General features: G+C 45.9%; 1 protein-coding gene across 1 annotated transcript in view; it reads right to left on the reverse strand.

Moving 5' to 3' along the window:
- Nucleotides 1-22,683, reverse strand: part of Myo5b (myosin VB) — a 301,927-nt gene extending 279,244 nt beyond the window's left edge. The window contains exon 1 of the mRNA XM_034518119.2: nucleotides 22,274-22,683. Coding sequence (XP_034374010.1) covers nucleotides 22,274-22,300 — 27 coding nt within the window. The 5' untranslated portion in view covers nucleotides 22,301-22,683. The remainder of the gene's footprint in view (nucleotides 1-22,273) is intronic.
- Nucleotides 22,684-22,751: the final 68 nt, after the last annotated feature.

Genomic DNA, 22,751 nt, shown 5'->3' on the forward strand with positions numbered 1-22,751 from the left:
TTTTCTTACACAGAACATACCATTAATAGCACCAAGCTTTTAACATCCCCTCCTGCTTTCTTAGGAGTGGAAGCCTGCATTATAAATGGATAGAACAAGGGGTCAGGTAAGAGTACACTGGAAGAAATGCACCGTTTTGTTCAACCTTAGAAAAATGAACATTCGGGAAATCCAGCACACCTCCATCTCTCTTGCTCACAGTCATTTCTGGAGCCAAGAGCTACAAAACACTGTTCCCTGGGCCAAACACAGGCCTGCCTCCTTGGGCTCCCCTTGTAGGCAGGCTGCCTACAGTTGGCATCTACCAGACCACCAAACTTCACAGAAACCTCACAACTGGCTTGCTTGGCCACAAGTTCTACACATACCTGCTCTTCGAATCTACAAGCACCAAGTGCCTACTCTGTAAGAGGCCCCTGGGGCCCTTAGCATGGATGCTGTCCTCATGAAGAAGTCAAAAAGATAAGGCAATTATGTAAAAGTGAAGAAACAGCCAGAAGATAAAGACAAATGCATGCCAGAGATGGGAGTAGAGGCCTAAGATGGTGTGAGCGGATGCCAAGACCTTGGAATGGATGTTCATTTACTGTAAGTGCTCAGACCAATCAGAACAGATTGCCTTAGGCTGAGGTGGTTTGTAGGGTTTATGGAAAGCCTCCAGTTTGACTGGTCTTTAAAGAAAGAACGCAGAAACAGAGAGAAAACGATTATTCTAGGTGGATGTAACATGGTCCGGGGAAAACTCAAGATTCTTCAGAAGACAGGGGGATCCTATCTCACAACACATTGACAGTCTGTCAGTACTCTGGCTACAGGCCAGCTTCTAGCTGGCATGGCTCAAGGGTACTTCACCTCCTGTGTCAGGAAGCCCAGAGTTCTAGTAAGTTCCAGTGCTGTTTCAGCTGCAGGCATGAAGTTACATAGAAAGGGTTTTGTTGAGATCAGTCTTGTTAGGAAGTTGAAGCAGAGGGTGTGGATGGTCCTAAAGCACAACTGATCATCAAAAGCCACTGCCTCTATGGGAGCACCACCCTCTCAGGGAGCACCACCCCATAGCCACTCAGGGAGCATCACCCCATATGCTTCACCCTTGAAACAAACCTGAGAGAGCACCTCATTAGCAGCTAGCCAAATCTCTAGGTTTGGAAAACCCTTTAGCAATAATCTTCCAAGGGCCTCTTCACTAACACACACACACACACACCCACACACACACCCACACACACACACTAAGGAGCCTGATCAGAAGGGTGCTCACAATCTGAAGAATCAACAAAGACACTCATCCTAGCCCCAGTTGTGGATGGCTGGGTTTATTAAAGAAACCCTTACTAAGATGCCTCCAACAGGATACAGGCAAGGAGCAAGAACAAGCAGACCAGCCATTGTGGTTCTCTCTGATGGTCCAGAAGAGAGAATAAACACTGTATCAGGGTCCAGACCTGGAGAACCAGGAATCTGAGACACTCGGGATACACACAGTGAGCTGGTTTGGTCAGGGGGAGTCCAAAGATTGCCACACTCAGTGTGAGGGAGCCTCTTCAGCAATAGTTATCTCTAAAATGACTCGGATACGTTTACCGGCTATCGCACAACTCTGCGAAACGACTCTATAGTACGGTGCCTGATTTTAGTTCTTTACAGAGCACCTTCTCTGTGTTGTACGTGTTCTAGGCAAAGGAGACGCAGCACTTGGTGAGGCAAGTGCTGCTCTCCTAAAAGCCTATGCAAGCAGACACCTAAAGTGCAAGATGGGATGCACAGGAGGGTGATGGGTCGAGGGGGTGGCTTAGGAAAAGCCTGAAAGGCAAGAAATCACCTGGGAGACCCAGACAAAGGCAAGCAGCCTGTGACGTTCAGTAAACAAGGGAGCAGCTGGGTAGACCCAACAGCAAGTGCTCCCAGGAATACTAGTGAGCCAGGGTACACAGGTTATACAGTCTTCCAGACCCAGCAAGGCAGCTTGTTGAAAGGCACAGAGGACTTATCTGGCCACTCTTATGAGACAGAAGGCTCTACTATCCAGGCAGGGACCACGGGGTGGGTAGGTGAGCACAGGAGGGGCGAGAAGCCTAAGGATGTAAGTTATGTGTGAAGTCAGGCCCACTGGAATTACTTTGGATGTGAAGAAGGGATCAAGGGTGATGCCCAGCTCTGAGTGCAACTGTATTGTGACACTAAGGCAGCAAAGGCTGGAGAAGAAATAGAAATAGCCACAAACAAGCTCGTTTCTGCACACTTTCCTTGTGAGGCGGAACTCTTAAAATAAATGTTCACTCTACCTAAGGATTCAGACTCAGCATCAGTGTTGAGTCACGTGACAGATACCTAAGAGAACAGATATGCCAATTAGCTCTGGGTCTGTCTGTGAGAATTGTTTCTAGAAGAGATTAGCTTAGAATCCAGAGTAAAGAGTCCCTGCTGGTCAAGATGGGCAGGCATTTCCAACCCACTAAGGGCACGGGACCTCTTGGATTCGTGGATCTTTTTGAACTATGTCAGTGATCCAAAACCAGAATCTCCATTATTCTAGGTTTTCGAGATACACCAGATCAATAGGACATACAGGAAGGGACCACGGGGTGGATAGGTGATAACGGGAGGGGCGAGAAGTGTAAGGATGTAAGTTATATGTGAAGTCCTATACAAACGGAGAATGTGGCATAAGATACGGTAGCTCATGCCTGTGGCCACAGCATTTGGGAAGCAGAGGTAGGCAAGACTGTCCCAAGATAGCCTGAGTTACAGAATGAGACCTTGTCTCAAAAATTTTTTAAAAAAGTAAATAAATGAAAGGGAAATTAAAGAAATTATCTCACACGCTTATGGAGATAATATGTTAATAAACTGGAAAATAATATAGTGTAACTGGTGATAAAGAACTAACTCCTTTAGACACAAGCTTGTAAGGCTCCAGAAAACACACACACACACACACGTATGTGCTACCTCCATTACCCTCTAATTCTCAGGAAGATCCAACATCATATTCTAGAACCTTAAACTAGGGGCTGAGTCTCAGTCCATCTGACAGAGCCTCCCCACAGATCAAGCTCCTGTATTTTCTCTACTCCTTCCGGGGCTCTTATAAACAAGGAAAGTAAGAGTGTAAGTAGGAAAGCAAGCAGGCAAACAAAAAAGCATATTTGGGGAGGCATTACTTTTAAAACAAACACTGGTGTTTTCTGAAAGGGAAATTCAGAAGCCACCCATTGAGTTATTTCAGGGACACCTACCCATGTGCCAGGATTCGGGCTGAAGGGTAACACATGCACTCTTAGTCACTGACACGCATGTGAAGTGGAAAGTGCCCTTGTTGTCTTCCTGTGCTCGGTTACCTGGTGCTGCCACAGGAACAGGGTCTGACCTTAGACATCATGCCCTGTTCCTAGAAGAACACACCCATGCCAGGGCTCTAGATCAAGTGACAGAATGGCAGGAGGACTCGGGGGAGCCAGTCATGCCAGTCCGTCAGCACATCCACCCATGACTCACCATTAATAAAATGCTGGCACTAGACCTAGTCCATTTTCAGAACACCACGGAGAACGGAAATCTGAAGTAAGGCAAGCCAGGTCCTAAGTGAACTTCATTCTTGCAGGGTCAACTATGAGCACTTGTCTGGTCAAGGGGGTCCAGGAAGGACCGGGCCCCACCAGTGCAGAACTCACATCTCCCTCTAAATGTTTACTCTCCTCTATCACCACCTCATCTCCCTCTCTCCAGCCCCTTACACTTATCCCATCCCTGTCTACATCCAAACTCATGACCAACACGTGGCTTCAACACAAAATGAATAACAGGTGAGCTCTTCCGGTTTCTTTCTACAGCCAAGCAGTAAATAGCTACCAACATGCAACGTGAAGTAAATCACATTTAATAAGTTATAGTAAATAATTTCCACTCTTAAAATCAAGTTGAAAACATTATTTCTCTAAGAAATGGTCTTGGAATTTTTCAGTTGCTGTGATAAAACACTATGACAAAGTAATGTGGGGATGGAAGGGTTTACTTCAGCTTACAATTCTGAGATCATACATCCCAGCACTGAGGGAAGTCTGGACAGGAAGTGAAGCAGAGGCCGTAGAGTACGCCTGCTTATTGACTTGCTTCCCCCATGGCTTGCTAGTCTGCTTTCTTATAAAAATTCAAGACCACCCACCCAGGGGTGGTCAATTATTAACCACACATCAATCATTAACAAGAAAAAGCATTTTTCTTAATTGGGGCGCCCTCTTCCTAGGTATGTTCAGGTTTGTGTCAAAGTTGACAAAACAAACCAGGACAAACAGACCATGAATCAGTTCTAAGAGGACTCTCAAGAACTTTACTGTCACTGGGCAGTGGTGGCGCACGCCTTTAATCCCAGCGCTTAGGAGGCAGAGGCAGGCGGATTTCTGAGTTCAAGGCCAACCTGGTCTACAGAGTGAGTTCCAGGACAGCCAGGGCTACACAGAGAAACCCTGTCTTGAAGGGGAAAAAAAAAAAACTTTACTGTCTTTCTAACACTCATTTAAAATTGCTCTTTTTCTTAATTTGATGTTCATTCCCCAAAAGAAGTTAGTTCTAGCCACTGTTCTGATAGGAAAGAAGTTTCAAGGGTCAAATTCCTATTCCAGGGCATCTCTGCCTATACCACAACCTGCTCAGTATGAGACAAGAAGGCACCCTCACTTACACATAAGTCAGTCATTCTGTGCCCCGGATGACCAGGTCTGAGCGACCACATGCTCCCACACTAAGTTAAATCTACTGCATCACGACATACAGCCATTGCTCATTTGGAAAACTCCAAAGCAAGACGATTCCGCTTGACAGCACACTGGCATTTCCACATTAAACCTTGTTTGTTGTGTTTGTGGCAGGGTTTTTCCATGTAGCCTGGGTGGATCTGGAACTCAGAACCCTCCTACTGCAACCTCGTGTCTGCCGTCTCACCTAGGAAGATTCTCTCTGCCTTTCCCTGGACATCTGTGTATATTGTAATGTCCAGACACCTCTCTGCTCTGAGCATCCACCTTCCAATGGGCTTCACTTATTGATGCTCCTTAAAATGTATCACTAAGAACAGTAACATATTGTGAGGGCCGTTGAGGAGGCCTAGGAAATCAAAGACAGCCTAAGCTACATGGGTAGACTGATCTGAAAAGAAATCAGTTTAGAAAACAACACAGTGGGAATCATATCTTACTGGAACGTTCAGTGGCGGGCTCAAATCTACAAATCAATAATGTAGCAAAAGCCACAGAGCATCAACATTCTCCTTGGAAATCTTCAGTTCCGACCACTGCAGTCAAATGTCTTTCTTTCAAGAGGCTTCAGCTACAGGGAAATGGATCTCTTCCCTCTAGTCCCTGTCTCCCCATAGCATATCCTCATTGTGCAGACTGGTCAGCTAAAGTTACTGCTCTGATGTGGGAGGTTTGCTGGCTTCCTCTGGTTTTGGGAGAGTGGGGGTACTAATGTTTATTCAGCTGCATTTCTGAAATCTAAATGCATTATGAGCCAGCTTTACCCAGGCCATATTATTATTATTATTATTATTATTATTATTATTATTATTATTATTATTAGGTCCTCTTCAAAGGACATCTTTTGGGGGGTGAGGGGTCTCCTTCAAGTTCATCCTCTCTTCAATACCTGTCTCCCTAGTGAAGCCAACACTCTTGACAAAAGCCACCACTGTCCAGAGTCCACACAGGGAACTTTGTAGAACTTCCATAGTCTCACTCCTGCAAACCTCTGTCTAGATAATAAAATAGAGGCCGTAAAGAGGTTAATGTGATAGCAATCTCACTCCAGGACATAAAATCAATAGCACTATCCTTTTCTAAAGTCGGCAACAATTTAAGCAACTACTTTTTTTTTTTTTGCCTATAAGACAAGTGTGCACTTCTGAACATCATTCATCATTCCAGGTTTTAAAAAAAAGAAAGATTCATGGGCAGATGTTTCTTGCCTGTGTATTTCTGGTTATATCTGAAGGTATCTTGGGTCATGTTGCACCAGGACCCCACTTTGCCATCAAGGATGAAAAGTGCTGTTTCCTAAGGGAGACAGTGAAAGGGCTTAGCTACATCTGCTCAAAATAATACCAAACACTAACCTAATGATATGAGCCAGTCAACCTTATTTTATGGAAATGAAGCCACCTTGCCCACCTATACCAAATGACACTGAGTCAAGTCAACTCTACCCTTTATAGCTCAAGCTAAGACATCCAAGAAGACAAAAGGCATATTACCAAACATCAGAGGCAGGCAGTCCTGCCTCTGATGAACAGACCCATGCAAATGTAGTCTCTCATACTTTGAATATTTGTTTATGCTCTAGAGGAATCATTTCTAAAGTCTCATAGTGTATAAGCTCTCATAGTGTATAAACATTTTTGCATTTGGATTTTGTATGTATTCATCATTACCCTTCCTCTTAAAAAGCATGGTAGCTTATGGAAATTATTTGGTGTCAATATCCAATGTTCTCACAGTCTTAAGGAACTGCACAAAACTTCACCTCAGTCCCATCCATCCCATTCAATCAAGTTGTCTTCCAAGAGGCTCAGGCTAGGGAAAGAGCAGCTTTCCAGGCTAAAATGGGCCCCACTCAAGTGAGCTCTTTTGAACAGCTTTGAAGACTGAATCCCACCCCCACAATCTTGTTCACACCACCCACTTAACTGTGGATCCTGACAGGGAGCCCATTCTTTTAAACATTTGGAGGCAGCAGAGAAGCTTTGAGACCCAGAGGGTTAGGCAGAAACAGTGACCACAAAGGGCAGCAGAAAGAGACCTAACGAGGGCCGTGACAGCGACTCTCCCCTGAAAGGATGCTCTGTCCCCCCACGCCCCCCCATCTCTGAAGGTGATGTGGAAAAGAAGCCTCCTTCATACACTACTGCTGGATAGCATTTATGACAATACCACATTGGGAACAAGGACCAGGCCTTATCTTTCACATCCCTGGGCTACACTTAGCATCAAGCAGAATCTCATGGGGATGTTGAATACACACTTCCCAGCCCACCAAAGCCAATTAAGACATCTCTGTGGCAATAAATCTGTGGCATGCACTGTGAGCTGAAGGTGTCATCTCTGCAAAACAGAGGTTCACTCTCTCCACAGTATGTCACCAAGTACACAGCCCAAACTGAGATGGGGTAAAATCCACTTCCCACCCATTAAATAAGATGTTACATCAGAATGTACAGTGATGAACACTATCAAAACTTCCCTGGCTTGCCACTGTAAGCTACCTCTATTCCAACCATTGTTTTTTACCATAACTCAAAAAAACTATAGCCTCTTAGCATGTCGACCTTACACAGTAAATTAACAGAAGAACCTCAGATGTATAAATGTACCTCAGCAGGATACAAATCACAAAAAGCATAAGATGGGGTTTTAAATTCGAGCACCGAGCCAAGTGTTTGCTTTTATTGCATGAGATAAAGTGAGTGGTACTCAGTCATGCCATTTCACACGAAGGACACCACTGTTCTAAGTATCTGGGTGTTACTTACAGCCGCAGACACTTCATTATTCTCTGGCCAGCATTTAGGCAGTTTCTGATTCCCGAGATGGTTCACACTGCAACCCGAGCACAATTCAGACAGATGCCCTCAGCACTCATCCCAGTAAACGAGGGTGCACATGGCTAAGTGTAGTGTAACCCCAGCAGTGGGGTTTGGTTACACACGGCTAGTCACATTTCAGGGACATTAACACAATGGATGATCCCTGGAGTGTCTAAGGACAGATTACAGGAAGTTAAGGAATGTGAGTCAAGGGAAGAAGCAGCAGAGGGACAACCGGAGAGCATGGGGATAATGCAGGACGCTTTAGAAGAGAAGATGGACAAGCCCAAGTAAAAGGTCTGGACCCATATGTAGTACGTGTGTGTGTGTGTATGTGTGTGTGTGTGTGTGTGTGTGTGTGTGTGTGTGTGTGTGTGTGTTGGGGGAGGGAAAGCATTATTTCTGTGTAGAGACAGCAGGTCATAGCTCTTCTTCTAGACACAGAAATGTCCACTGGCAACTGGAGTAGACAGATGACAAAAGAAATCAGGGTTGCCGCTAAGGCAGAAGGATATGAGTTCCATAAATAAGCATGGCCTTTTAAGAAATATTTCATCCAGGGCCAATCTCCCAGAGCCTATTGTGATTTTCATATACTTTCTGAGTAACATTGATATGCCCGAACAGGAAAACATGTCTCGGGTGTCAGCAACACCCTTGCTTCTCGATAGAGGAACATAATTTCCCATCATAGTCTCATCTATGGAAGCTCCTTGGGCCAAAAGGGGCTGGACCAAAACGAGCCACCTGGACCAGAAGGAGGACCTACTCACAAGTAGCCAATCAAGAAGGTGCTCTCAGCTGAGCAATGGGCTCCACAGTGGACTGCAAGGCCCTGGGTTCAATCTCGAGAACCAGAGGAGGAGCACTGGCCCTCCATGACAGTTATAACAGTGAATAATGGAGCCATCCTAAACAGGAACTAGAGATTCAGAAAGCCATGGCCAAAGCAAGCAGACAGGACAAGAGACCAAAGAGTATCGCATCACTTCTGTCTTAGTTAAGGTTTTACGGCTTTGAATCAGACACCATGACCAAGGTAACTCTTATAAGAACAACATTTAATTGGGGCTGGTTTACGGGTTCAGAGGTTCAGTCCATTATCATCAAGATAAGAGCATGGCAGCATCCAGGCAGGCATGGTGCAGGAGGAGCTGAGAGTTCTACATCTTCATCTGAAAGCTGCTAGTGGAAGACTGACTTCCAGGCAGCTAGGATGAGGACCTTAAAGCCCATACCCACAGTGACACACCTACTTCAACAAGGCCACACCTCCTAATAGTGCCACACCCTGGGCCAAGCATATAGAAGCCATCACACCATCTATGGCACTAGCATGGAAAGAAATGTACCCTCTTCTGCCAGCATGATAATCAGGTACCCAGAGCCATGGCATACTGAGAAGTTTTCTGGGTCCCCAATACTGGCTATTAGGCCAGTCCCTAAGAAACCCCCATCTATCGCAATGCTTTAAGCTTCCTAAAAATACAGCCTATATCTTTAAGTGCCCTTATGTCTCAAATAGCTAAGTGTTAAGAGGAACCATGTTCAGTTAGCTCTCTGTTGCTGTGATCAGATACTTATGGAAAAAAGGAACTTACCCTTGGTTATAGTTCATCATGTAGGAGCGTAAGGGCAGACGCTTGAAGCAGGAACATGGATGAACACTGTCTGCTAGTTTACTTTGCTTAGATGGCTTTCTTGTACAGGTCAGGACCACCTGTGTTAGGATGGCACTATCTACAGTGGCTCTCCTACATCATTTACCAACTAGGACAATCTGCTGATCCTATCCGCAGGCCATTCTGATCTGAGAACCCCCTCAATTGAGACTACCACCTCAGATGAGTAATGGCTACAGCAAGTCAACAGACTTAACCAGAGCACTCATGTCAATGGGAGTAGCTCTTCTCAGTAGAGAGGAGGCCCACCTCACTGCATACTGCAGGTCTGAGGTAACTAGCAGGCCTCAAAGCCAGGACCTCAAAATCCTATGTGCTCTGGATGCCTGAGAGAAGGCAAGTACACTATAAACCCCAGTTCCTCCATGATGCTGGTGCTTGGCAAGGCTAGAACATGCAACTGAAGCCTGGCCACCCAGCACGTAATAGATAAACATCCAGAGCTCCCGTCCCAACCTTCAGGCTGATCCTATACTGTGTTACCCTAGACCGGGAGTTCTCAGCCCATGGGCTGTGAGCCCTTTGGCAGTCAAACAAACCTTTCACAGAAGTCCCCTAAGATCACCCGAGAACACAGATATTTACATTATGGTAACAGTAACAAAATTTTACAGTTATGAAGTAGCAATAAAAATAATTTTATGGTTGGGGGTCATCACGACATGACAACTGTATTAAAGGGTCACAGCATTAGGAAGGTTGAGAACCACTACCTTAGACTGTGGCTTTTCCAACAATGTTGACTCTCGTCTCCTAAAGACATCACACCACCACCCAAGACAGTTCACCTGTTACTTTATCCCAACAAGCCTCTGAAAGGTTGCATAGATTTTTATTCATGTCTTACAGTTCACAGAAACCTAGAGGTTAAGTTTAAGATCACTGGGCAGATGAGGAACCAGAATTCAGACCCTGGTCTGGGCCATTTAAAGGTTTAACCTAACCTATATTATGCTTTTGTTTGTCCTCTTTTCCTCTACCCCAGAGCACTTTTTACAATTGTAATGAAGCACACAAAATATAAATACTTAGCATCATCATTCTTAGGTGTAAAATTCAGTGACATTTACGTGGTCTCTAACTGTAACCAACATCCTCATCCTTCTCACCCCCCCTTACAAACCTCAAATTCTGAACCCATTAAACTCCCTCTTCCCTTCTCAGTGACTAACCACAGTTCTTCCTCTCTGTGACTATGACTATCCTAGATGCCTTATATATTAGGTCATATAAGATTTATCTTTTTAAAACTAGCTTGCTCTACTTTGCAAAATGCCCCCAAAGCACATCTTGGTGTAGAATGTGTCAGATTTTAAGGCTGATTATATCCCATTGTATCTGCCTGCTGCTGCATCTTGTCGGTCTGTTTGTGCTTATAAATGACACCCGAGTGGCTTCCTTGTGGCCAGTGTGACTAAATGCTGTTCTGTATCCTCCTTTCTCATTTTACTGTCACTCATGGTTACTGCCCGATACCCTGCCTGGCACAGCAGGGACATTCCTTCATCTTTCCAAAGACCATCTTATTAGGGTCCTAGGTACAAAGTCTTTCCATTTCATCTTTTTTAAATCGTGAGATACTTATTAATGCTATTATACTTGTCGTAATAGATGTAGATGATTATATGAATCTGCATTAAGCTACTTTTATTTATACATAAATTTAAGTGGACCTCAAATCAGTCTAACCATGAAATTCTGTGAGTTTCTAAATCTCTAAAGAGATCACAACTGCTGGATCCAGATGACTGTCCTCAACAGCCTCACACGCTCTGTCGCTACTGGACACTGAGCACACTCAAAGTAACAGTGACTCCAGAATCACAGCTAGCAAGAAGCCACACAAAACTGGCACTCGTGGTCAGCAAGATGGCTCAGTGGGCAAAGCACTTGCTGAAGAAGCCTGACTCAGACCTAGACTCTTTCCCCGGAACCCAAAAAAAAAAGATGCAACAGAAAAGAACTCTACAACGTGGTCCTTTGACCCCCACACATAGTGCTTCCCCACACCACCCAAATACACAATAGTAATACATTTTAGGAAATAACCCTAGAGTCAGACATCACCTATAACGGCAGGCCATCAGTAAACCCCTGCCCCGTCTCGTCTATTTTTAAATAACTTTCGATTAATCCTAGAAAGTACGTCATTCAAGCATGGTGGTTCTGCCACCAGGGAGGAGACCCTGAAGACTACATCACCAGCTGAGGAGCCAGTTTCAGAGACAGGATAGATGGTCTGCATCCTCTGCTTCTGCCCTCAACAGCCATCCTCAGATGATTTATTCAGCTACGCAGGATCTAGCGTACTGGTCATAAAAATCACATTTTAAAAGCAGTGCCATTATTTTGGTGCATAAGGCTTGTTTCAGTCAAACATGTACACACAGAGCAAACCGACTGAGAGCAAAGCATCAGACTCAGGCTAAGCAGACATGCATTTTCCTTACTTAACAAACAAACATCAGCTGTCACTAGGGAGGAGAGGCAAACTGAGACGGGGATTAAATCTGATCAGACGAGAGCAAGCAGTTTATCTCCTTCACTGAACTAACGCTTCCTTAATACTAATTTCACACAACAAAAGAATTCAAGGTCAAAGATCACTCTGGAGAGACAACTCATCCCGTTTCTCACACTGGCTTTTTTTATGTTCCCCCCAGATCTGCACTGTATTGGTTGCCCAAGTGATAAATATAAAGGATGGTCTGAATCTTTGGATGGATACCTGACCAGCATTTTCTTCCCTGAAGACTGAAACTGATCCTACTGCTAATCCATCTTCCCTGATTTACCACCGTTGCTTCTGAAGAGCTGCTCTGCCCGGTCTCACATGAGGTATTGGGGGAGATCCATTCTCTCCTATTCTCACCTTGCAAAATCTATAGCGTCTTAATGCGATGCTTAATGAGACACTGTGAGTTCAGACTAAAAGACCATGCCTTTAACATGAAATGACCTACAAAGGAAGGAAGATATACACGGCCTAAATTATGTGAACCAGTACAAGTCAAAAATCAAGCCCATTTTATAAGCTTTCCCATCCACCAATGCTGTCTCCCTGCTATTTCAATTTCCATTTTATGCTAACCCTTGGAGTGTTTATCTATATACATACACATACATATGAAAAACACTATTATCTACTGCCTTACTTTTCTGTCACTGTGACAAAATACCATGCCCAAGGCAATTTATGAAAGAAAGCATTCAGTTGGGGATCCCAGATGCAGAGGGTAGTAGAATCCATGACCATCATGGCAGGGAGACATTGGCAGCAGGCAAGGAGGCAGGTAATGGAGCAGCAGATGAAAGTTTATATCTGATCCTCGGGAGTGAGACAGACAGAAAGCTGAGAATGGTATGGGCTTTTGAAAACTCAGCGACACACAATCCTTCAACACCACCTCCTAACCCTTCCCAAAAAGTTCCCCCAACTGGAGACCTAGTATTCAAATAAGCCTACAGGGACCATTCTCATTCAAACCACCACATCTATGAGGGTTTCCCACTTCATAGACTTAGGCAAAGGCCAGAAGAAATAGCTGCTGGGCTTTCTGATCAGTACCTAAGTCAATGCTTGACCCAAGCATGACAGAAGATAATGTTAGCGAAAAGGTGGCTGGTTCCTCGTCAAAAAGACCCATAGCCTAGAATAGGAATGGGGGATCTCAGGTAGAAATTAAACTAAGCCAACGACATTTGCTGTGTGCGCAGTTTGCCAAATCCTACCTTGAGGAAGAGCGAGGATCATGAACATAGGATTCAGTGTAAGTCGTCAGTGAGAGCAATTTTCCCGATACTCACTTTTGACTATTAACTGCATGCAGAGCAGACAAAGTACCCGTGCTCTCGGAGCTCTGAAGCCTATGTTCAGCTCAGTGCATCGCAGTCTGCAGCAACAGCACTTTATATATCTTTCTGTTAATTCCTGAGATCATAATTACATTACAGCATTCTTCCCTTCCAATTTTTCCCTCCCAGCCCTCTTCACTCTTTCAAATCCATGGTCCCTTTCCCCACAGTTATTACATGCATATATGCATACACACATCGATTCTTAAATATAGCCTGCTCAGTCCATATGTTTCCAGTACTTGTATGTTTTCAGGGCCGTTTGGCGCCCATCGACCAGCTGGTGTGTTCGCCCCTGGGGAAGGCCACCTCTCCCACTCGGAGCTTTACTCAGTTGCTTTGCGTAGGATTGAAGCCTCATGGTCTTCCCCCTGTCCACTCTGGGATGCCCATAGGTGCCATCTTGGCTGAGCTCATGTTTGAGGAGTCATGCTGGTGAGAGTATGGATCTAGCTTCTGCTATTACTGGGATAAGATCTCATTGCAAATTCCCTGGTCCTCTGGCTCTTACAATCTCTCTGCCCACCTCTTCTTCACTGTCCCTTGAGCCTTAGGTATGGGAGAGTGTTTTGTAGATATCCATTGGAATGGGGCTCCACACCCCTGCACTTTGATTGGTTGTGGTTTTCTGTCTGTCACAAAGAGATGTTTCCTTAATGATGGGTGGAGACTGAACTTATCTGTAGTGCTTTTATATTCAAGTAACTGATGACCCGAACACAATGGTGAGATCATAGACTGCTAACAGCACTGCCCTCCTTTCTGCTCCCATGCCTCCTGCAGCCCCAGACTCTCTAGTTGTCCTTCCCCTCATGTCCTCATAGTTTGTCTATGTGCCTATCATTCAACAATATTTTCCATTTTGTTTCAAAATTCACAAAAACAATGTTTGTTCTTCTCTGAAGCACCTTCAACAGTGCTGAGCATCATGGGAAATGAGGTAATGCATTGTACAATGCACCACCTGGCTGGTTGGGGCTACGCTGAGGATATGGCTAGGCAGATGGGGAAAAGGAGAATAAACCAGTGTACAAAGATAAATATAGTACAATTTACTACTTCAAATATTTTCCCCCTCTCACCATATCCAGTGATACCCCAAAAGATTTCCCCCTCTTTTCGTGGAGTCTGGTCTCCACCCTAAAGGACCTGAACTTCTTTGTATCAAAGTTATGGTCAAGACTTTGACTCTCATGCAGAAGGCTCTCAGCGTGTCCTTTCCTCTGTTATAATTTCAAGCCACAGCACATTTGAGAGCTACAATGGCAAAAACTATCAAAGGCATTCACTTTCCAGCAATGATGACCAAAGTTAAAGAATCTATGTCACAAGTAGAATTGTTCAAAGGAAGGCAAGAAGCTGGGTGCAGTAGTGTTTGCCTATAGTCCGTGAATTCGAGGCTAGCCTGGAAAACATATCAAGACTCCAATGCAAGAAGAGGAAAAACAGGGGCAGTGAACTTTGAGAGAACTGAGAGGTTAGCCTCTTAACCTAGTGCTGGGATGGACACTTGAGTCATTCTCAAAGATAACAATTTAGCAAATCACCACAAGTGCCTAATCTACACTGGAGTCTAGGCAACTTGAAGACTTCTTCCTGAGCCCAACTTAAAATGCTGAATTAGAGGATATTTCTGAAGTGTTTTAACAAATCTTTTGGCATGCTGATGCTATATCCGGGAATACTCAGGAGCCTGGTATACACCTCATGCACTTATAAAGTCTTGTCTGAAATGATCAAATCTTACACCTTCCATGAGGAGTGCATGCTCACATCAAACATCTGCTGGCCAAAAGAAGGCAGAAGGGCACACTCTCAAGCAATCTAAAGACATTTGGCTAAGCAGATGGGTGGGGGTGGTTTCCAGGAGTCTTTGGAGACTCATACACAAATCAAGGTCCAGATGCACCACGAAGGGACAGATACTGCAGAGAAAATGGCAGAGCAGTGGGCAAACCCCTGCTTTGGGCACACGATGCAAGCCTAGGATGCCTTGCTTATTAAACAGGGATGCTACACAAATGCCTACATCTCAGTGCTGTTGAATGAGCTAATGCAGTGTGAAGAAGTAACTCAGCACAAAAGTGCTGGGTAACAGCTCTCAGGCCCAGTGAGGTTTCCCCACAAAGGAATGAATCAGAACAAATGAAGAGGAAAATACATGCCATGGTGTTGTCTTTAATACTTTTGATGCCGATTATTCTGTTTTTTTGTTGTTGTTGTTGTTTGTTTGTTTGTTTGTTTTCTTCTAGAAATGAAGTCATTAAGCAAAAAGCAGCTAGGAAACGGGAAAAAAAACTAGAAAAGGTGTTTGTGCACATCATGCATATTAAAAGATTTTCAACCTTGCAGCCAAAGTCAACTTTAAGGCATGAGACTTAGACTTAGCGCACAGATCTCAAAACAGCAGCCGCCAGAGCTTGGGAGTGTGAAGAAACAGCGGGAGAATGCTGGCCTAGTGAATAGCAGCTACAGTGATGCCAAGCACTTCATCTTCAACAATGGAACCTAAAGAAACAATGTTACAAGAACTGTCTGCAACCCAGTAGCAGCTTTAGTGTTCATCAAAATGAAAACACTTAAAAACTCTGTGAGGCATCTACGGTGGCAGTTAGAATAAGAATGGTTTGCACCTTTGCTCTTTGCTTTGCCACTGGTAAGTGGCACTATTTAAAAGAATTAGGAAGTAAAGGAAATGTGGCCTTGTTGGAGGAGGTATGTCACTGGGGTTGGGGGACACAGGGCAGGGGTGAGGTTTCAAAAAACCCATTCCAAGCCCCAGATCTCTCTCTTCCTACTGTCTACAGCTCTGGATGTAGAAGTCTCAGCTGCTTCTCCAGCACCATGTCCGCCTCCACACCTCCACGCTCTCTGCCATGATGACAATGGACTAAATTTCTTAAGCTGTAAGCCAACCCCAAGTAAACACTTTTTAAAGAGTTGTCATGTTCATACTGTCTCTTCACAATAATAGAACACTAAGACAGAAGTTGATACCAGGCATGGGGTATTGCTGTGACAGACCTGACCATGCTGTTTGCTGGCTGAATGTGGATTCTGGGACTTTGGATTAGGAAAGTTGAACCATTAGGCAGGGCAGTGGGGCTATCAGAGTAATACAAATTATGACGGCCCAGCTCAAGAGGTTTCAGAGGACAAGAATATTAATAAGTGACCTAGGGACTGTTTTTTTGATATTTTGGTGAAGAACGTGGCTGCTTTCCGCCCTTGTCCAATAAATAAATAAATAAATAAATCTACCTGAGGCTAAACCAAAGAGTTTGGCATTAAAGATAATTGCAGAGACGATTTCAAGAAAGCCAAGAATGGACTCTGCCATGCGGTCATAGATCTGCATAAGAGTGACCGCTGATAACGAAAGAGAGCAAAGGGGACAAAGAGAAATAAAAAATGAACAGTTTGAGGAGAAAAGAAGCACCAGGAAGTGTAACGGAGCTAAGTCCAGTGTTTAAGGAGATAAAACGAAAAAACAAAAATTAAAGCCAAGTCTGACAAAGGGAGCGGTGACTTCAGGACAAGACCCCATCCACCTAAGCCTCCAACTTGTGAAAAGAATTTAAAAAAAAAAAATAGGTTAAGATATGGAGAAAACAGTAGAATACAGAAAGCTGATTAAAATATATTTGAACAGGGGGTCATGTTCCAGCCCCAGCGAGCAGAAAAATTTGGCAGCTTCGGCCCTGTGGTTCTAGCTTTAGAGTCAAGGATACAGGAAAGGAGTTATGAAACTTTCCCTGTGACTAAAATAAGCCACTGAGACCAGGTGTGTGGCAGAGGATTCCCAGCATGGTAACTCCAGGAGGCCATTAATGAAACTGTAAAGGTGACACTTGTATTGCTTTCAAGATCCCAAGATCTTGGAGGTGCCAGAGCTACGGGATACCTGCTAAAGAAAAACAGACCCAGTGTGGAACCAGCCCAGGAGGGAAGTGTGCTGCAGTCAACAACGCTGAAAGGAGTTGGAGCTCTGAAGAGTGCTTTGACATCAGACGTGGAGATGCCAAGTCTGGAGTTTGCCCTGCTGATTTTCAGTCTTGCTTTGGTCCAATATTTCCTCACTATGTTCCCCTCCCTCACTTTGGGAATGGTGCTATTATATGTTGGAAGTATGTATTCTACTTTTTCATATTGATTTTACAGGGGTTCACAGTTAAAAGACTACCTTGAGTCTCAGAAGAAATTTTTAACTTTGGACTTTTAATCAGTGTTGAGGTTGTTATAGACTATGTGGAGGGACTTCTGGAGCTGGACTAAACGCATTTTATATATGACTACCAGCCTATGGGCAACCAGGGAGTAGAAGGTGGTGGTTTGAATAAGAAGGGACTCCCTAGGCTTCTAGATTTGAATGCTGAGTCATCAGGGAATAGCACTATTAGGTCTGTCCTTGTTGGGTTAGATGTGGCTTTATTGTGTCGGAGGGGGTGGGCTTTGAGATTTTAAAGATCGAGTCAGTCAGGTCTCCTTCCTGCCGTCTGTGGATTCAGATGTAGAACTCTCAGCTATTTTCCAGCACCGTGTCTGTCTGCTCCTCACCACGATTTTACACTTATAAAAGAAAGCATTTCGTTGGGGCTCGCTTACGGTTCTAGAGGTTTAACCCATTGTCAACATGGTGGAAAGCACGGTATCATGCAGACAAACTTGGTGCTGGAGGAACCCGACATCTTGATCTGAAGTCAGTAGCAGGAAGAGACTTGAATTCTACACTGGGCAGAGCTTGAGCATTGGAGACCTCAAAGCCCACCCCCATGGTGACACACTTCCTCCAACAAGGTCACACCTACTCCAACAAGGCTACAACTTTTTTGGGGGGTGGGGGGAGTTGGTTTTTTTGAGACAAGGTTTCTCTGTATGGCCTCAGTTGTCCTGGAACTTACTCTGTAGACCAGGCTGGCCTCGAACTCAGAAATCCACCTGTCTCTGCCTCCCAAGTGCTGGGATTAAAGGCATGTGCCACCACTGCTCGGCAAGGCTACAACTTCTAATAGTGCTGTTTTCTGTGGGTCAAACAAATGCTTGGGTCTATTGGGTAGGGGGTGGGAGGGGAGAAACCTATTCAAACCATCACACCAGTATGAAATCTATTTACTTGAGGTATAGGGGAGTGAAAGCTAAAAGATACTTATATGGTTCGCAAGAATTCTGTTTTACCAAAGGAGTAGCATTCCTATCTGAACTCTTAGTAAAGGCTCCAGGCTCAAAATTGACACTCAAAAGGTGTGTCCATCAATCGGGCAAACTCTTAGTAGCACTCAGAAGGCCACAGCTAGAGCTGAGGTGTCCTTCAGTGGTTGAGCTCTTGCCTAGCATAGGCAAGGCCCTGGGTCCCACTCCCAGCACTGAAGAGGAATGAAACCATTTGTGTATATTGAGTTTTCATTAGACTGCAGAGACGCTACCTGACATCTCAAAGCTAAGCAGGAAAGGATTATCCAAGAGCACTGTCCTAACTGTGCTAGTCTCCCAGAAACTCCTCTGACTATAAATCAAGTCGCAAACATAAAATGTCATTATTTAAAATAACTAAAAAGCAGTGTTTACGTTTTGTATCCAGAATAGTCCTCTAGAGGTTATATTACTTGGCCTGGGGGGGAGTATATGTCTATGAGACTATGTCTAGTTTAAGATCAGGCTGCCCTCTGAAACCATCAAATCCCATCCCCCCATGCTAGCACACGTATGGGCTTCCTTCCAGGGACTGTACAAATCAAGCCCACATTGTCTTCTCTGGTGGATGGAAAACAAATCACTAACATACGTCATATGGACAGCTGTGGCGACAACAAAGCCCATTGTCCAGCCGAGCTTTCTCTTAAGAGTCCATGAAGGTGACTCACCTTGATGTCACTCTGAAAGCGGCTAGCATTACCTGAGTTTCTTTTTCCATCCTCACTGTAAAGAAAGCAATTCCTCAAAGGTAAGGGGGTGGGGGGCTGGGCATTCTAAAACTAGGAGTGTCTTTGTTAATGAGAAGTGCCCTTCACCAGTGAGAAAAACCGATAACATCCCGTATACACACACTACATAGCATATGAGCCTAAAGTTGAAGAGAGGAAAAAAAAAAGGTAGAGGGAGAAGTCTGAGTAACCAGAAAGAATAGTAATATACCAAGTTACTACCAGAACTGAAATGCCTACAAGCTATGTATATCTTATATAATGTTCTATACTCCAATAACAACTCCCAACTTAGGCAATAGGTATGATCAATAAGAGTTACACAATTTCCACTCCAAACATTTGAAAATGCTGTTGGCATGGCGGACAATTATTTCCATCATGCATAATACATTGAAGTGTGTGTCGGCCCAGTGTTTGACATATTAGGAAAGCCCACTAGTACATTACGAACAAAAGGGAACATTGGATATTTCAATATTACAATGAAATGAACAAACCATCTCCCTGAGAAGCGGAGTGTGTCTGAGCAGCAGGTACTGCCTCTGTAATTTATGGCTCATACTCAGAATCCCACCTGGCACGCAGGGTTACAATGGTTAGAACGCAGGCTGACTGATTCTCAGACATTAGTGTAAGTGCCTTTAACTGCCAGAAGAACAGTGGCAGCCCAGCAAAAACCTGGAAGCTCCCCAGGTGTAGTGGCGCACGCCTTTAATCCCAGCACTCAGGGGGCAGAGGCAGGTCTGATGTACATAGTGAGCTGCAGGACAGCCAGAGCTACATAGTGAGACCCAATCTCCAAAACAAAACCAAACCCTTGGAGGCCAGTGCTTGTGCTTACACACACACACACACACACACAAATCTCTTTGACTTAAGATTCAATAACTTTACAACAACTGAGAACCATAAACCCATTAACAACGGACTCTGCTCATTTTGCTTTAATTATGCAGAACCTTTACACTAATGAGATACTTCTTAACTAGTTCCAGGAACTGTGGTTTTGTTCATAGATGGATAACTCAAAAGTACACTTGAAACTCCAAGTTCAGACTCCTACTAACTCACCATCCCTATTAGCCTGCAATATATTCACTTCTAACAAATCAAATTGTTTCCCAACAAGGGATCTACTTGAAAAGAAATTCAGTATAAATGGGTTTTTTTTTTTTTTTTTTGAAACTAGATCTCCAAAAACTCAATGTATCCAGTAATTCATTAGCATCATGACGCAGCAATTAAATACTGTCTGCTCGGGGACTTCAGGACACGCTGTGTGAACCTGCGAAGCAATTGTTCATCTCTTGTATACGCAGTAGCTCCGCTTGCTGTCGCTCGGCTGTCATGGAACACAGCTTCAGCTCTGAACACTCCATCCTGCTCAGGCTGTTTTTCCCTGTGTCACTGGTTTCCAGCCTCTGGACCAGGTTCCCGACAAGCCTCTCAGCTCCAGAGCTGCAGTCAGAACTCCTAAGGCTCCTCCCCAAACTCCCACGTGTAAAAGAGGTGGGGTGCCTTTCCCAAGCCACTGTTACTAAAGAGTTCCAGCCCTGGCTCGCAACTTCTCCATCTCTCTCACAGAGACTGGTACCCTTTGAGGGTCCTTGGTAGATCCAAAGGCCATTAAAAGCAACCCAGGACTGGCCCCCAACCAGGTGACATCCTCCTTTCTAACTACTAGATGAGGGTTAGCCCTTGCTGACCCCGACCGTGGGGGGGGGGGGGGGGGGGGGAAGATGCGAATTAAACAGTTCAAACTGAGATGGGCGATAAGCCCATGGAGCTGAAGGGCTCCCCCAAGTGCTGGACACTAGGTAGCAATCGCCAGGTGAAGATGCGGAAGTACCTCTTCCTTCCCCGCCCAGACCTGTCCACCAGGCCGGCGAAACAGGAATTGCAAACTCGCCTACAGGACTTGCGTACACACAGAGCATTTGCATACACACATCCTTCTGCACAGAGGCGTGCAGGCAGGCAAGTCTGTCAAACAGGTCCCAGTCACCAGAAAAGACGAACAAGAAAACCCGACATCAGAATACACGAAACTTTTTTTTTTTTTTTTTAAGGAAAAACAGGACCGGTGATTAAAGGCAGACCGTGTCACCTTGCGCCCACCCTCCGGACCAGGCAGAAACCAGAAGGACTAGGACTGCAGCAGAGCCAATACCTGCGAAGCTGCTGGTCACTTTAACTACAGCACCTGCCCATGTAACCCGGGAGCAGACACTCCTGCTGCACCTGTTCCCAATCCTGACTACCCCCTACCCTCCATCACACACAAGCGCACTCTGACCTTGAGAAAAAAAAAAAAAAAAAAAAAAACCTGAAAATCGACAGTCCAGCCCTGGTCAATAATTACTCCAACCTGCCCCTATCTAAATACCTGATAACCCAAGGGCTGCTTCAAAATGCCCATTGTGGGCAAATTAAGTACGGGCTTCCTGGGGCTGAAGAGATAGTTCCACAGTTAAGAGCACTTGCTACATTCCGCTTGCACCTCTTGCAGAGGACCCGGGTTCTATTTCCAGCACCCACGAAGAGGCTCGTGGCCACCTGTAACTCCAATTCCAGGGGCTCTGACGCCCTCTTCTGGCCTTCTAGGTGCTCTTAACAGACACGCAAGCATACACATAAAACTAAAAGGAATTTTATATGTGTATACATATAAATTTTTTAAAAGAATGTACTTCCCTTGGGATCATTAAAAAAGATGTCTCTCTACCCACTGCCCTCTCCCCTCCTTCGGACTCTGTGCCCCTCCCACCCAGGGCTTTCCTCTCCCAAGTTTAGGGTCCCTCTGGTTGCCTCACGCTAGAAGAAAGGCAAACGAAGGAGCTCTCAACACTGCAGAGAGCCTGGAACCCGGTCCACGAAAGAGGAAATGGGGTCGCACGTCAGGTGCCTCAGTGGAGGCTGGTGTCCTGCCTGGCTCCCAGCGGGCTAAGATGCCCCTTTGATCCTAGGATCTCAGCAGGAGATCTAGCCCAGGAGAGGACAGGGAGGGAAGGGCAAAGCGTGGGACCGTGCTGTGCCGCTGTCAGGGGGACTCTGCGGGGCGGCCAGCCGGTGCGGCGCGCTCCCGGAACACCCAAACTTTCTCTACCATCCAAGTTAGGGGTGCCGGGGACCGGGGCCACAGAGAAGCTGGCAGGGGCGTCCAGGAACGGCGAGGAAGGTAGCCGGGAGCGCGCCGCACCGCACCTGTGCCCCGGGGCTGCGCCGGGCCCCGCACTCACCCGGCTGTAGAGCTCGCCGTACGACATGACCCCGCGGGCCGGGCCGGAGCCCCGGGCGCCTCGCGGGACGCTGGGTCCGGGCTGAGCGCCGAGGCCCGGCTCCTGGCTCCCCCCGCGATCTCCGTGCACGGCTGGCGCAGTCTTCCCGGACACCGGTCCCGGTTCCTCCGCGCTCCTTCCTCGGGTGGACCGACCGGCCGGCGCCGACGCCCGCTCGCACCGGCCCGCGCGACCTTTACTCCCTGGGCGGCGGCAGCGTTGGTGCGGCGATCAGGAGTGGCGGGAGGGCGGGGAGAAGGTGCGCCGCTCTCCCGGCTCAGGTATGAGGAGGTGACGCGGACGCCGGGCAAGGGAGGACGCCCCGCGCCTGCCCGCGGGCGGTCGCCGCCGCCTCTAAGCCCTCCGCGCCCCCGCCGCCACCGGGTCCTGGGGCGGGGGGCGGGGCCGGCGAGGAGCGGCGCCCCGGGAGCCGGCGCGC

The sequence above is a fragment of the Arvicanthis niloticus genome, chromosome 14, assembly GCF_011762505.2.
Source record: "Arvicanthis niloticus isolate mArvNil1 chromosome 14, mArvNil1.pat.X, whole genome shotgun sequence".
Lineage (NCBI taxonomy): Eukaryota > Metazoa > Chordata > Mammalia > Rodentia > Muridae > Arvicanthis > Arvicanthis niloticus.